A 16,732-nucleotide genomic window follows, 5' to 3' on the forward strand; every position below is an offset into this window, starting at 1 on the left:
GGATCTAACATAATAGTGTGACAGTCCAGTCCATAGTGGATCTAACATAATAGTGTGAGAGTCCAGTCCATAGTGGATCTAACATACTGTGAGAGTCCAGTCCATAGTGGATCTAACATAATATTGTGAGAGTCCAGTCCATAGTGGATCTAACATAATAGTGTGAGAGTCCAGTCCATAGTGGATCTAACATAATAGTGTGAGAGTCCAGTCCATAGTGGATCTAACATAATATTGTGAGAGTCCAGTCCATAGTGGATCTAACATAATAGTGTGAGAGTCCAGTCCATAGTGGATCTAACATAATAGTGTGAGAGTCCAGTCCATAGTGGATCTAACATAATATTGTGAGAGTCCAGTCCGTAGTGGATCTAACATAATAGTGAGAGTCCGGTCCATAGTGGATCTAACATAATAGTGAGAGTCCAGTCCATAGTGGATCTAACATAATAGTGAGAGTCCAGTCCATAGCGGCTCTAACATAATAGTGTGAGAGTTCAGTCCATAGTGGATCCAACATAATAGTGTGAGAGTCCAGTCCATAGTGGATCTAACATAATAGTGAGAGTCCAGTCCATAGTGGATCTAACATAATAGTGTGAGAGTCCAGTCCATAGTGGATCTAACATAATAGTGAGAGTCTAGTCCATAGTGGATCTAACATAATAGTGAAAGTCCAGTCCATAGTGGATCTAACATAATAGTGAGAGTCCAGTCCATAGTGGATCTAATATAATAGTGTGAGAGTCTAGTCCATAGTGGATCTAACATAATAGTGAGAGTCCAGTCCATAGTGGATCTTACATAATAGTGTGAGAGTCCAGTCCATAGTGGATCTAAGATAATAGTGAGAGTCCAGTCCATAGTGGATCTAACATAGTGTGAGAGTCCAGTCCATAGTGGATCTAACATAGTGTGAGAGTCCAGTCCATAGTGGATCTAACATAATATTGTGAGAGTCCAGTCCATAGTGGATCTAACATAATAGTGTGAGAGTCCAGTCCATAGTGGATCTAACATACTAGTGTGAGAGTCCAGTCCATAGTGGATCTAACATAATATTGTGAGAGTCCAGTCCGTAGTGGATCTAACATAATAGTGAGAGTCCGGTCCATAGTGGATCTAACATAATAGTGAGAGTCCAGTCCATAGTGGATCTAACATAATAGTGTGAGAGTCCAGTCCATAGTGGATCTAACATAATAGTGTGAGAGTCCAGTCCATAGTGGATCTAACATAATAGTGAGAGTCCAGTCCATAGTGGATCTAACATAATAGTGTGAGAGTCCAGTCCATAGTGGATTTAACATAATAGTGTGAGGGTCCAGTCCATAGTGGATCTAACATAATATTGTGAGAGTCCAGTCCATAGTGGATCTAACATAATAGTGAGAGTCCGGTCCATAGTGGATCTAACATAATAGTGTGAGAGTCCAGTCCATAGTGGATCTAACATAATAGTGAGAGTCCAGTCCATAGTGGATCTAACATAATAGTGAGAGTCCAGTCCATAGTGGATCTAACATAATAGTGTGAGAGTCCAGTCCATAGTGGATCTAACATAATAGTGAGAGAGTCCAGTCCATAGTGGATCTAACATAATAGTGTGAGAGTCCAGTCCATAGTGGATCTAACATAATAGTGAGATTCCAGTCCATAGTGGATCTAACATAATAGTGTGAGTCCAGTCCATAGTGGATCTAACATAATAGTGAGAGAGTCCAGTCCATAGTGGATCTAACATAATATTGTGAGAGTCCAGTCCGTAGTGGATCTAACATAATAGTGAGAGTCCGGTCCATAGTGGATCTAACATAATAGTGAGAGTCCAGTCCATAGTGGATCTAACATAATAGTGTGAGAGTCCAGTCCATAGTGGATCTAACATAATAGTGTGAGAGTCCAGTCCATAGTGGATCTAATATAATAGTGTGAGAGTCTAGTCCATAGTGGATCTAACATAATAGTGAGAGTCCAGTCCATAGTGGATCTTACATAATAGTGTGAGAGTCCAGTCCATAGTGGATCTAACATAATAGTGAGAGTCCAGTCCATAGTGGATCTAACATAATATTGTGAGAGTCCAGTCCATAGTGGATCTAACATAATAGTGTGAGAGTCCAGTCCATAGTGGATCTAACATAATAGTGTGAGAGTCCAGTCCATAGTGGATCTAACATAATAGTGTGAGAGTCCAGTCCATAGTGGATCTAACATAATAGTGTGAGAGTCCAGTCCATAGTGGATCTAACATAATATTGTGAGAGTCCAGTCCGTAGTGGATCTAACATAATACTGAGAGTCCGGTCCATAGTGGATCTAACATAATAGTGAGAGTCCAGTCCATAGTGGATCTAACATAATAGTGAGAGTCCAGTCCATAGCGGCTCTAACATAATAGTGTGAGAGTTCAGTCCATAGTGGATCTAACATAATAGTGTGAGAGTCCAGTCCATAGTGGATCTAACATAATAGTGAGAGTCCAGTCCATAATGGATCTAACATAATAGTGTGAGAGTCCAGTCCATAGTGGATCTAACATAATAGTGAGAGTCCAGTCCATAGTGGATCTAACATAATAGTGTGAGAGTCCAGTCCATAGTGGATCTAACATAATAGTGAGAGTCCAGTCCATAGTGGATCTAACATAGTGTGAGAGTCCAGTCCATAGTGGATCTAACCTAGTGTGAGAGTCCAGTCCATAGTGGATCTAACATAATATTGTGAGAGTCCAGTCCATAGTGGATCTAACATAATAGTGAGAGTCCAGTCCATAGTGGATCTAACATAATAGTTAGACATTCCATCAGTGTGTGAATGTGTGTGTGAATGAGTAAATGTGAAAGTAGTGTCAAAGCGCTTTGAGTACCTTGAAGGTAGAAAAGCGCTATACAAGTACAAGTACAACCCATAGTGAGAGTCCAGTCCATAGTGGATCTAACATAATAGTGTGAGAGTCCAGTCCATAGTGGATCTAACATAATAGTGTGAGAGTCCAGTCCATAGTGGATCTAACATAATAGTGTGACAGTCCAGTCCATAGTGGATCTAACATAATAGTGTGAGAGTCCAGTCCATAGTGGATCTAACATACTGTGAGAGTCCAGTCCATAGTGGATCTAACATAATATTGTGAGAGTCCAGTCCATAGTGGATCTAACATAATAGTGTGAGAGTCCAGTCCATAGTGGATCTAACATAATAGTGTGAGAGTCCAGTCCATAGTGGATCTAACATAATATTGTGAGAGTCCAGTCCATAGTGGATCTAACATAATAGTGTGAGAGTCCAGTCCATAGTGGATCTAACATAATAGTGTGAGAGTCCAGTCCATAGTGGATCTAACATAATATTGTGAGAGTCCAGTCCGTAGTGGATCTAACATAATAGTGAGAGTCCGGTCCATAGTGGATCTAACATAATAGTGAGAGTCCAGTCCATAGTGGATCTAACATAATAGTGAGAGTCCAGTCCATAGCGGCTCTAACATAATAGTGTGAGAGTTCAGTCCATAGTGGATCCAACATAATAGTGTGAGAGTCCAGTCCATAGTGGATCTAACATAATAGTGAGAGTCCAGTCCATAGTGGATCTAACATAATAGTGTGAGAGTCCAGTCCATAGTGGATCTAACATAATAGTGAGAGTCTAGTCCATAGTGGATCTAACATAATAGTGAAAGTCCAGTCCATAGTGGATCTAACATAATAGTGAGAGTCCAGTCCATAGTGGATCTAATATAATAGTGTGAGAGTCTAGTCCATAGTGGATCTAACATAATAGTGAGAGTCCAGTCCATAGTGGATCTTACATAATAGTGTGAGAGTCCAGTCCATAGTGGATCTAAGATAATAGTGAGAGTCCAGTCCATAGTGGATCTAACATAGTGTGAGAGTCCAGTCCATAGTGGATCTAACATAGTGTGAGAGTCCAGTCCATAGTGGATCTAACATAATATTGTGAGAGTCCAGTCCATAGTGGATCTAACATAATAGTGTGAGAGTCCAGTCCATAGTGGATCTAACATAATAGTGTGAGAGTCCAGTCCATAGTGGATCTAACATAATATTGTGAGAGTCCAGTCCGTAGTGGATCTAACATAATAGTGAGAGTCCGGTCCATAGTGGATCTAACATAATAGTGAGAGTCCAGTCCATAGTGGATCTAACATAATAGTGTGAGAGTCCAGTCCATAGTGGATCTAACATAATAGTGTGAGAGTCCAGTCCATAGTGGATCTAACATAATAGTGAGAGTCCAGTCCATAGTGGATCTAACATAATAGTGTGAGAGTCCAGTCCATAGTGGATTTAACATAATAGTGTGAGGGTCCAGTCCATAGTGGATCTAACATAATATTGTGAGAGTCCAGTCCATAGTGGATCTAACATAATAGTGAGAGTCCGGTCCATAGTGGATCTAACATAATAGTGTGAGAGTCCAGTCCATAGTGGATCTAACATAATAGTGAGAGTCCAGTCCATAGTGGATCTAACATAATAGTGAGAGTCCAGTCCATAGTGGATCTAACATAATAGTGTGAGAGTCCAGTCCATAGTGGATCTAACATAATAGTGAGAGAGTCCAGTCCATAGTGGATCTAACATAATAGTGTGAGAGTCCAGTCCATAGTGGATCTAACATAATAGTGAGATTCCAGTCCATAGTGGATCTAACATAATAGTGTGAGTCCAGTCCATAGTGGATCTAACATAATAGTGAGAGAGTCCAGTCCATAGTGGATCTAACATAATAGTGTGAGAGTCCAGTCCATAGTGGATCTAACATAATAGTTAGACATTCCATCAGTGTGTGAATGTGTGTGTGAATGGGTAAATGTGAAAGTAGTGTCAAAGCGCTTTGAGTACCTTGAAGGTAGAAAAGCGCTATACAAGTACAAGTACAACCCATAGTGAGAGTCCAGTCCATAGTGGATCTAACATAATAGTGTGAGAGTCCAGTCCATAGTGGATCTAACATACTGTGAGAGTCCAGTCCATAGTGGATCTAACATAATATTGTGAGAGTCCAGTCCATAGTGGATCTAACATAATAGTGTGAGAGTCCAGTCCATAGTGGATCTAACATAATAGTGTGAGAGTCCAGTCCATAGTGGATCTAACATAATATTGTGAGAGTCCAGTCCATAGTGGATCTAACATAATAGTGTGAGAGTCCAGTCCATAGTGGATCTAACATAATAGTGTGAGAGTCCAGTCCATAGTGGATCTAACATAATATTGTGAGAGTCCAGTCCGTAGTGGATCTAACATAATAGTGAGAGTCCGGTCCATAGTGGATCTAACATAATAGTGAGAGTCCAGTCCATAGTGGATCTAACATAATAGTGAGAGTCCAGTCCATAGCGGCTCTAACATAATAGTGTGAGAGTTCAGTCCATAGTGGATCCAACATAATAGTGTGAGAGTCCAGTCCATAGTGGATCTAACATAATAGTGAGAGTCCAGTCCATAGTGGATCTAACATAATAGTGTGAGAGTCCAGTCCATAGTGGATCTAACATAATAGTGAGAGTCTAGTCCATAGTGGATCTAACATAATAGTGAGAGTCCAGTCCATAGTGGATCTAACATAATAGTGAGAGTCCAGTCCATAGTGGATCTAATATAATAGTGTGAGAGTCTAGTCCATAGTGGATCTAACATAATAGTGAGAGTCCTGTCCATAGTGGATCTTACATAATAGTGTGAGAGTCCAGTCCATAGTGGATCTAACATAATAGTGAGAGTCCAGTCCATAGTGGATCTAACATAGTGTGAGAGTCCAGTCCATAGTGGATCTAACATAGTGTGAGAGTCCAGTCCAAAGTGGATCTAACATAATATTGTGAGAGTCCAGTCCATAGTGGATCTAACATAATAGTGTGAGAGTCCAGTCCATAGTGGATCTAACATAATAGTGTGAGAGTCCAGTCCATAGTGGATCTAACATAATAGTGAGAGTCCAGTCCATAGTGGATCTAACATAATAGTGTGAGAGTCCAGTCCATAGTGGATTTAACATAATAGTGTGAGGGTCCAGTCCATAGTGGATCTAACATAATATTGTGAGAGTCCAGTCCATAGTGGATCTAACATAATAGTGAGAGTCCGGTCCAAAGTGGATCTAACATAATAGTGTGAGAGTCCAGTCCATAGTGGATCTAACATAATAGTGAGAGTCCAGTCCATAGTGGATCTAACATAATAGTGAGAGTCCAGTCCATAGTGGATCTAACATAATAGTGTGAGAGTCCAGTCCATAGTGGATCTAACATAATAGTGAGAGAGTCCAGTCCATAGTGGATCTAACATAATAGTGTGAGAGTCCAGTCCATAGTGGATCTAACATAATAGTGAGATTCCAGTCCATAGTGGATCTAACATAATAGTGTGAGAGTCCAGTCCATAGTGGATCTAACATAATAGTGAGAGTCCAGTCCATAGTGGATCTAACATAATAGTGAGAGTCCAGTCCATAGTGGATCTTACATAATAGTGTGAGAGTCCAGTCCATAGTGGATCTAACATAATAGTGAGAGAGTCCAGTCCATAGTGGATCTAACATAATAGTGTGAGAGTCCAGTCCATAGTGGATCTAACATAATAGTGAGATTCCAGTCCATAGTGGATCTAACATAATAGTGTGAGTCCAGTCCATAGTGGATCTAACATAATAGTGAGAGAGTCCAGTCCATAGTGGATCTAACATAATATTGTGAGAGTCCAGTCCGTAGTGGATCTAACATAATAGTGAGAGTCCGGTCCATAGTGGATCTAACATAATAGTGAGAGTCCAGTCCATAGTGGATCTAACATAATAGTGTGAGAGTCCAGTCCATAGTGGATCTAACATAATAGTGTGAGAGTCCAGTCCATAGTGGATCTAATATAATAGTGTGAGAGTCTAGTCCATAGTGGATCTAACATAATAGTGAGAGTCCAGTCCATAGTGGATCTTACATAATAGTGTGAGAGTCCAGTCCATAGTGGATCTAACATAATAGTGAGAGTCCAGTCCATAGTGGATCTAACATAATATTGTGAGAGTCCAGTCCATAGTGGATCTAACATAATAGTGTGAGAGTCCAGTCCATAGTGGATCTAACATAATAGTGTGAGAGTCCAGTCCATAGTGGATCTAACATAATAGTGTGAGAGTCCAGTCCATAGTGGATCTAACATAATAGTGTGAGAGTCCAGTCCATAGTGGATCTAACATAATATTGTGAGAGTCCAGTCCGTAGTGGATCTAACATAATACTGAGAGTCCGGTCCATAGTGGATCTAACATAATAGTGAGAGTCCAGTCCATAGTGGATCTAACATAATAGTGAGAGTCCAGTCCATAGCGGCTCTAACATAATAGTGTGAGAGTTCAGTCCATAGTGGATCTAACATAATAGTGTGAGAGTCCAGTCCATAGTGGATCTAACATAATAGTGAGAGTCCAGTCCATAATGGATCTAACATAATAGTGTGAGAGTCCAGTCCATAGTGGATCTAACATAATAGTGAGAGTCCAGTCCATAGTGGATCTAACATAATAGTGTGAGAGTCCAGTCCATAGTGGATCTAACATAATAGTGAGAGTCCAGTCCATAGTGGATCTAACATAGTGTGAGAGTCCAGTCCATAGTGGATCTAACCTAGTGTGAGAGTCCAGTCCATAGTGGATCTAACATAATATTGTGAGAGTCCAGTCCATAGTGGATCTAACATAATAGTGAGAGTCCAGTCCATAGTGGATCTAACATAATAGTTAGACATTCCATCAGTGTGTGAATGTGTGTGTGAATGGGTAAATGTGAAAGTAGTGTCAAAGCGCTTTGAGTACCTTGAAGGTAGAAAAGCGCTATACAAGTACAAGTACAACCCATAGTGAGAGTCCAGTCCATAGTGGATCTAACATAATAGTGTGAGAGTCCAGTCCATAGTGGATCTAACATAATAGTGTGAGAGTCCAGTCCATAGTGGATCTAACATAATAGTGTGACAGTCCAGTCCATAGTGGATCTAACATAATAGTGTGAGAGTCCAGTCCATAGTGGATCTAACATACTGTGAGAGTCCAGTCCATAGTGGATCTAACATAATATTGTGAGAGTCCAGTCCATAGTGGATCTAACATAATAGTGTGAGAGTCCAGTCCATAGTGGATCTAACATAATAGTGTGAGAGTCCAGTCCATAGTGGATCTAACATAATATTGTGAGAGTCCAGTCCATAGTGGATCTAACATAATAGTGTGAGAGTCCAGTCCATAGTGGATCTAACATAATAGTGTGAGAGTCCAGTCCATAGTGGATCTAACATAATATTGTGAGAGTCCAGTCCGTAGTGGATCTAACATAATAGTGAGAGTCCGGTCCATAGTGGATCTAACATAATAGTGAGAGTCCAGTCCATAGTGGATCTAACATAATAGTGAGAGTCCAGTCCATAGCGGCTCTAACATAATAGTGTGAGAGTTCAGTCCATAGTGGATCCAACATAATAGTGTGAGAGTCCAGTCCATAGTGGATCTAACATAATAGTGAGAGTCCAGTCCATAGTGGATCTAACATAATAGTGTGAGAGTCCAGTCCATAGTGGATCTAACATAATAGTGAGAGTCTAGTCCATAGTGGATCTAACATAATAGTGAAAGTCCAGTCCATAGTGGATCTAACATAATAGTGAGAGTCCAGTCCATAGTGGATCTAATATAATAGTGTGAGAGTCTAGTCCATAGTGGATCTAACATAATAGTGAGAGTCCAGTCCATAGTGGATCTTACATAATAGTGTGAGAGTCCAGTCCATAGTGGATCTAAGATAATAGTGAGAGTCCAGTCCATAGTGGATCTAACATAGTGTGAGAGTCCAGTCCATAGTGGATCTAACATAGTGTGAGAGTCCAGTCCATAGTGGATCTAACATAATATTGTGAGAGTCCAGTCCATAGTGGATCTAACATAATAGTGTGAGAGTCCAGTCCATAGTGGATCTAACATAATAGTGTGAGAGTCCAGTCCATAGTGGATCTAACATAATATTGTGAGAGTCCAGTCCGTAGTGGATCTAACATAATAGTGAGAGTCCGGTCCATAGTGGATCTAACATAATAGTGAGAGTCCAGTCCATAGTGGATCTAACATAATAGTGTGAGAGTCCAGTCCATAGTGGATCTAACATAATAGTGTGAGAGTCCAGTCCATAGTGGATCTAACATAATAGTGAGAGTCCAGTCCATAGTGGATCTAACATAATAGTGTGAGAGTCCAGTCCATAGTGGATTTAACATAATAGTGTGAGGGTCCAGTCCATAGTGGATCTAACATAATATTGTGAGAGTCCAGTCCATAGTGGATCTAACATAATAGTGAGAGTCCGGTCCATAGTGGATCTAACATAATAGTGTGAGAGTCCAGTCCATAGTGGATCTAACATAATAGTGAGAGTCCAGTCCATAGTGGATCTAACATAATAGTGAGAGTCCAGTCCATAGTGGATCTAACATAATAGTGTGAGAGTCCAGTCCATAGTGGATCTAACATAATAGTGAGAGAGTCCAGTCCATAGTGGATCTAACATAATAGTGTGAGAGTCCAGTCCATAGTGGATCTAACATAATAGTGAGATTCCAGTCCATAGTGGATCTAACATAATAGTGTGAGTCCAGTCCATAGTGGATCTAACATAATAGTGAGAGAGTCCAGTCCATAGTGGATCTAACATAATAGTGTGAGAGTCCAGTCCATAGTGGATCTAACATAATAGTTAGACATTCCATCAGTGTGTGAATGTGTGTGTGAATGGGTAAATGTGAAAGTAGTGTCAAAGCGCTTTGAGTACCTTGAAGGTAGAAAAGCGCTATACAAGTACAAGTACAACCCATAGTGAGAGTCCAGTCCATAGTGGATCTAACATAATAGTGTGAGAGTCCAGTCCATAGTGGATCTAACATACTGTGAGAGTCCAGTCCATAGTGGATCTAACATAATATTGTGAGAGTCCAGTCCATAGTGGATCTAACATAATAGTGTGAGAGTCCAGTCCATAGTGGATCTAACATAATAGTGTGAGAGTCCAGTCCATAGTGGATCTAACATAATATTGTGAGAGTCCAGTCCATAGTGGATCTAACATAATAGTGTGAGAGTCCAGTCCATAGTGGATCTAACATAATAGTGTGAGAGTCCAGTCCATAGTGGATCTAACATAATATTGTGAGAGTCCAGTCCGTAGTGGATCTAACATAATAGTGAGAGTCCGGTCCATAGTGGATCTAACATAATAGTGAGAGTCCAGTCCATAGTGGATCTAACATAATAGTGAGAGTCCAGTCCATAGCGGCTCTAACATAATAGTGTGAGAGTTCAGTCCATAGTGGATCCAACATAATAGTGTGAGAGTCCAGTCCATAGTGGATCTAACATAATAGTGAGAGTCCAGTCCATAGTGGATCTAACATAATAGTGTGAGAGTCCAGTCCATAGTGGATCTAACATAATAGTGAGAGTCTAGTCCATAGTGGATCTAACATAATAGTGAGAGTCCAGTCCATAGTGGATCTAACATAATAGTGAGAGTCCAGTCCATAGTGGATCTAATATAATAGTGTGAGAGTCTAGTCCATAGTGGATCTAACATAATAGTGAGAGTCCTGTCCATAGTGGATCTTACATAATAGTGTGAGAGTCCAGTCCATAGTGGATCTAACATAATAGTGAGAGTCCAGTCCATAGTGGATCTAACATAGTGTGAGAGTCCAGTCCATAGTGGATCTAACATAGTGTGAGAGTCCAGTCCAAAGTGGATCTAACATAATATTGTGAGAGTCCAGTCCATAGTGGATCTAACATAATAGTGTGAGAGTCCAGTCCATAGTGGATCTAACATAATAGTGTGAGAGTCCAGTCCATAGTGGATCTAACATAATAGTGAGAGTCCAGTCCATAGTGGATCTAACATAATAGTGTGAGAGTCCAGTCCATAGTGGATTTAACATAATAGTGTGAGGGTCCAGTCCATAGTGGATCTAACATAATATTGTGAGAGTCCAGTCCATAGTGGATCTAACATAATAGTGAGAGTCCGGTCCATAGTGGATCTAACATAATAGTGTGAGAGTCCAGTCCATAGTGGATCTAACATAATAGTGAGAGTCCAGTCCATAGTGGATCTAACATAATAGTGAGAGTCCAGTCCATAGTGGATCTAACATAATAGTGTGAGAGTCCAGTCCATAGTGGATCTAACATAATAGTGAGAGAGTCCAGTCCATAGTGGATCTAACATAATAGTGTGAGAGTCCAGTCCATAGTGGATCTAACATAATAGTGAGATTCCAGTCCATAGTGGATCTAACATAATAGTGTGAGTCCAGTCCATAGTGGATCTAACATAATAGTGAGAGAGTCCAGTCCATAGTGGATCTAACATAATAGTGTGAGAGTCCAGTCCATAGTGGATCTAACATAATAGTGAGAGTCCAGTCCATAGTGGATCTAACATAATAGTTAGACATTCCATCAGTGTGTGAATGTGTGTGTGAATGGGTAAATGTGAAAGTAGTGTCAAAGCGCTTTGAGTACCTTGAAGGTAGAAAAGCGCTATACAAGTACAAGTACAACCCATAGTGAGAGTCCAGTCCATAGTGGATCTAACATAATAGTGTGAGAGTCCAGTCCATAGTGGATCTAACATAATAGTGTGAGAGTCCAGTCCATAGTGGATCTAACATAATAGTGTGAGAGTCCAGTCCATAGTGGATCTAACATACTGTGAGAGTCCAGTCCATAGTGGATCTAACATAATATTGTGAGAGTCCAGTCCATAGTGGATCTAACATAATAGTGTGAGAGTCCAGTCCATAGTGGATCTAACATAATAGTGTGAGAGTCCAGTCCATAGTGGATCTAACATAATATTGTGAGAGTCCAGTCCATAGTGGATCTAACATAATAGTGTGAGAGTCCAGTCCATAGTGGATCTAACATAATAGTGTGAGAGTCCAGTCCATAGTGGATCTAACATAATATTGTGAGAGTCCAGTCCGTAGTGGATCTAACATAATAGTGAGAGTCCGGTCCATAGTGGATCTAACATAATAGTGAGAGTCCAGTCCATAGTGGATCTAACATAATAGTGAGAGTCCAGTCCATAGCGGCTCTAACATAATAGTGTGAGAGTTCAGTCCATAGTGGATCTAACATAATAGTGTGAGAGTCCAGTCCATAGTGGATCTAACATAATAGTGAGAGTCCAGTCCATAGTGGATCTAACATAATAGTGTGAGAGTCCAATCCATAGTGGATCTAACATAATAGTGAGAATCTAGTCCATAGTGGATCTAACATAATAGTGAGAGTCCAGTCCATAGTGGATCTAACATAATAGTGAGAGTCCAGTCCATAGTGGATCTAATATAATAGTGTGAGAGTCTAGTCCATAGTGGATCTAACATAATAGTGAGAGTCCAGTCCATAGTGGATCTTACATAATAGTGTGAGAGTCCAGTCCATAGTGGATCTAACATAATAGTGAGAGTCCAGTCCATAGTGGATCCAACATAGTGTGAGAGTCCAGTCCATAGTGGATCTAACATAGTGTGAGAGTCCAGTCCATAGTGGATCTAACATAATATTGTGAGAGTCCAGTCCATAGTGGATCTAACATAATAGTGTGAGAGTCCAGTCCATAGTGGATCTAACATAATATTGTGAGAGTCCAGTCCGTAGTGGATCTAACATAATAGTGAGAGTCCGGTCCATAGTGGATCTAACATAATAGTGAGAGTCCAGTCCATAGTGGATCTAACATAATAGTGTGAGAGTCCAGTCCATAGTGGATCTAACATAATAGTGAGAGTCCAGTCCATAGTGGATCTAACATAGTGTGAGAGTCCAGTCCATAGTGGATCTAACCTAGTGTGAGAGTCCAGTCCATAGTGGATCTAACATAATATTGTGAGAGTCCAGTCCATAGTGGATCTAACATAATAGTGTGAGAGTCCAGTCCATAGTGGATCTAACATAATAGTGTGAGAGTCCAGTCCATAGTGGATCTAACATAATATTGTGAGAGTCCAGTCCGTAGTGGATCTAACATAATAGTGAGAGTCCGGTCCATAGTGGATCCAACATAATAGTGAGAGTCCAGTCCATAGTGGATCTAACATAATAGTGAGAGTCCAGTCCATAGCGGCTCTAACATAATAGTGTGAGAGTTCAGTCCATAGTGGATCTAACATAATAGTGTGAGAGTCCAGTCCATAGTGGATCTAACATAATAGTGAGAGTCCAGTCCATAGTGGATCTATCATAATAGTGTGAGAGTCCAGTCCATAGTGGATCTAACATAATAGTGAGAGTCCAGTCCATAGTGGATATAACATAGTGTGAGAGTCCAGTCCATAGTGGATCTAACATAATAGTGAGAGTCCAGTCTATAGTGGATCTAACATAATAGTGTGAGAGTCCAGTCCATAGTGGATCTAACATAATAGTGAGAGTCCAGTCCATAGTGGATCTAACATAATAGTGTGAGAGTCCAGTCCATAGTGGATCTAACATAATAGTGAGAGTCTAGTCCATAGTGGATCTAACATAATAGTGAGAGTCCAGTCCATAGTGGATCTAACATAATAGTGAGAGTCCAGTCCATAGTGGATCTAATATAATAGTGTGAGAGTCTAGTCCATAGTGGATCTAACATAATAGTGAGAGTCCAGTCCATAGTGGATCTTACATAATAGTGTGAGAGTCCAGTCCATAGTGGATCTAACATAATAGTGAGAGTCCAGTCCATAGTGGATCTAATATAATAGTGTGAGAGTCTAGTCCATAGTGGATCTAACATAATAGTGAGAGTCCAGTCCATAGTGGATCTAACATAATAGTGTGAGAGTCCAGTCCATAGTGGATCTAACATAATAGTGTGAGAGTCCAGTCCATAGAGGATCTAACATAATAGTGAGAGTCCAGTCCATAGTGGATCTAACATAATATTGTGAGAGTCCAGTCCATCGTGGATCTAACATAATAGTGAGAGTCCAGTCCATAGTGGATCTAACATAATAGTGAGAGTCCAGTCCATAGTGGATATAACATAGTGTGAGAGTCCAGTCCATAGTGGATCTAACATAATAGTGAGAGTCCAGTCTATAGTGGATCTAACATAATAGTGTGAGAGTCCAGTCCATAGTGGATCTAACATAATAGTGAGAGTCCAGTCCATAGTGGATCTAACATAATAGTGTGAGAGTCCAGTCCATAGTGGATCTAACATAATAGTGAGAGTCTAGTCCATAGTGGATCTAACATAATAGTGAGAGTCCAGTCCATAGTGGATCTAACATAATAGTGAGAGTCCAGTCCATAGTGGATCTAATATAATAGTGTGAGAGTCTAGTCCATAGTGGATCTAACATAATAGTGAGAGTCCAGTCCATAGTGGATCTTACATAATAGTGTGAGAGTCCAGTCCATAGTGGATCTAACATAATAGTGAGAGTCCAGTCCATAGTGGATCTAATATAATAGTGTGAGAGTCTAGTCCATAGTGGATCTAACATAATAGTGAGAGTCCAGTCCATAGTGGATCTAACATAATAGTGTGAGAGTCCAGTCCATAGTGGATCTAACATAATAGTGTGAGAGTCCAGTCCATAGAGGATCTAACATAATAGTGAGAGTCCAGTCCATTGTGGATCTAACATAATATTGTGAGAGTCCAGTCCATAGTGGATCTAACATAATAGTGAGAGTCCAGTCCATAGTGGATCTAATATAATAGTGTGAGAGTCTAGTCCATAGTGGATCTAACATAATAGTGAGAGTCCAGTCCATAGTGGATCTAACATAATAGTGTGAGAGTCCAGTCCATAGTGGATCTAACATAATAGTGAGAGTCCAGTCCATAGTGGGGCCAGCAGGAGACGTCCCCAACCGATGCACAGGCGAGCGGTCCACCCCGGGTCCCGACTCTGGACAGCCAGCACTTCATCCATGGCCACCGGACCTGTGCCCCCCCCCCTTTCACAAGGGAGAGGGGGGCAGAGCAGAAAAGAAAAGAAACGGCAGATCAACTGGTCTAAAAAGGGGGTCTATTTAAAGGCTAGAGTATACAAATGAGTTTTAAGATGGTACTGAAATGCTTCTACTGAGGTAGCATCTCTAACTGTTACTGCTAGAACATTCCATAGTACTGGAGCTCCAATAGAAAACGCTCTATAGTCCGCAGACTTTTTTTGGGCTCTGGGAATCACTAATAAGCCGCAGTTCTTTGAAGGCAGATTTCTTGCCGGGACATATGGTACAATACAATCAGCAAGATAGGATTGTATACAACTTATAGTCGTGAAGATAGGGTATGTGTTTCAGAGTGGTCAAAGTGACGTAGGCGTTGTAGTTTGGGCATGTGTTGCAGGGCGCCATCCATTCCTGAGGCTCAGGACCTTTCCCGCTCCTCCTCCAACGCCAGCAGCTTCGCCAGCGTGGTGGAGGAGCACGAGGCCGAGGAGGACTACGACACTGGACTGGTGGGTGCTGAATCCTCACTTTAAAGGTCCCGTGTTGAAGTATTTTTCAACAATTTCAGTCTCGGATGTCCCGCAATTTCAAGGTTTTTGCCTGAAATCGAACCTTGATTCTGCAAAGCCTGCTGGGAACGTGACATGTTCTGTGTTTGTCATGATGAGGCACAGTGGAACCTCGATTTAAAAACTTAATTGGTTCTTGAGAAGGGTTAATAATGAGAAAAGTTTGTATCGTGAAGCTAATTTCTCCTTAAGACACAATGTAAATATGAATAATTGGTCCAGCCCTGGCAAGAAGTTACAACCCCTGGAATTTATAGAATCACCAGACTTGGATTTTGTTCATTCAGTTGTTTAAAGGAGTAATATGTAATAATGTCATGTCAAGTCATCACTAAATGGCCCTGATATGTCAAAATGCATTAATAAATAATGTCATTTTCCAATACTTCTATAACTGATAACAGTTGTTCAGCCGAGTTATGTTCATTTCAACATTAGATTTACAGCCCCGAAATATTGTTTTTGTTTTCATTCCGATGCCCCGCCCTCCACCGTTTGACCAATTCGAAAGTCTGTGAGTGTGTCACATCCAGGTTGCCAGGTTACCTTCGTCTGGCTACTGCCACCGGTAAAGTTACTAAACATGTCAGACCTTAGTCCATCTAAAAGTTACCATTCTCAACTTATTCATGACATAGCCAGGAACAAAAACCAGGATTTGTATCGGGGATGCCTTTGAGAGATGGAGACCATTGAAGGCGGAGAAGATTTTTTTCATCTGACGCCAAATTTGCTAATTTCCTTCTTGATAGGTAAGTCAGGCATTTACGTTTTCTTATTACTTGTAATAAATGGAAATTGACATTTGGTCTATGAGCTTGTCTAACAAAGCTAGTGTGTTCCTGCAACCAATGTTAGCATGCTAGCCCGATCAATGACACATCGACATACAGGCTAACGAGGGAAATATATGCCCGTTAGCCCGTATGTCGATGGGCAAAATATATTTTGGACAATTAACACCTATGTGGATATGGGTAGTGTCAGTGCCTATTTCCTTCTCACTATGCTGATACGCTGAGGAAATGGGTTCCATCATTAGCACGGCCAAATCACATGATAAAATAATTCCTTATTGGTGTTTGCATATTGTGGACCACATGTACCAAGTTATATGGCAATCTGAAAAGTTTGAAACAGTAGCCTAT

At 40.6% G+C, this 16,732-nt stretch overlaps 1 protein-coding gene across 6 annotated transcripts in view; it reads left to right on the forward strand.

The window, feature by feature from the left end:
• Nucleotides 1-16,732, forward strand: part of rap1gapb (RAP1 GTPase activating protein b) — a 519,058-nt gene that overhangs the window by 477,341 nt on the left and 24,985 nt on the right. For 5 of the 6 annotated variants that reach the window (XM_061937649.2, XM_061937647.1, XM_061937648.1 and 2 more), the window contains one exon: nucleotides 15,395-15,524. In XM_061937649.2, the coding sequence (XP_061793633.1) occupies nucleotides 15,395-15,524 (130 nt within the window). The remainder of the gene's footprint in view (nucleotides 1-15,394; nucleotides 15,525-16,732) is intronic. The other variant, XM_061937643.1, reaches the window with a different exon arrangement.

This window comes from Nerophis lumbriciformis, linkage group LG03 (assembly GCF_033978685.3).
Source record: "Nerophis lumbriciformis linkage group LG03, RoL_Nlum_v2.1, whole genome shotgun sequence".
Lineage (NCBI taxonomy): Eukaryota > Metazoa > Chordata > Actinopteri > Syngnathiformes > Syngnathidae > Nerophis > Nerophis lumbriciformis.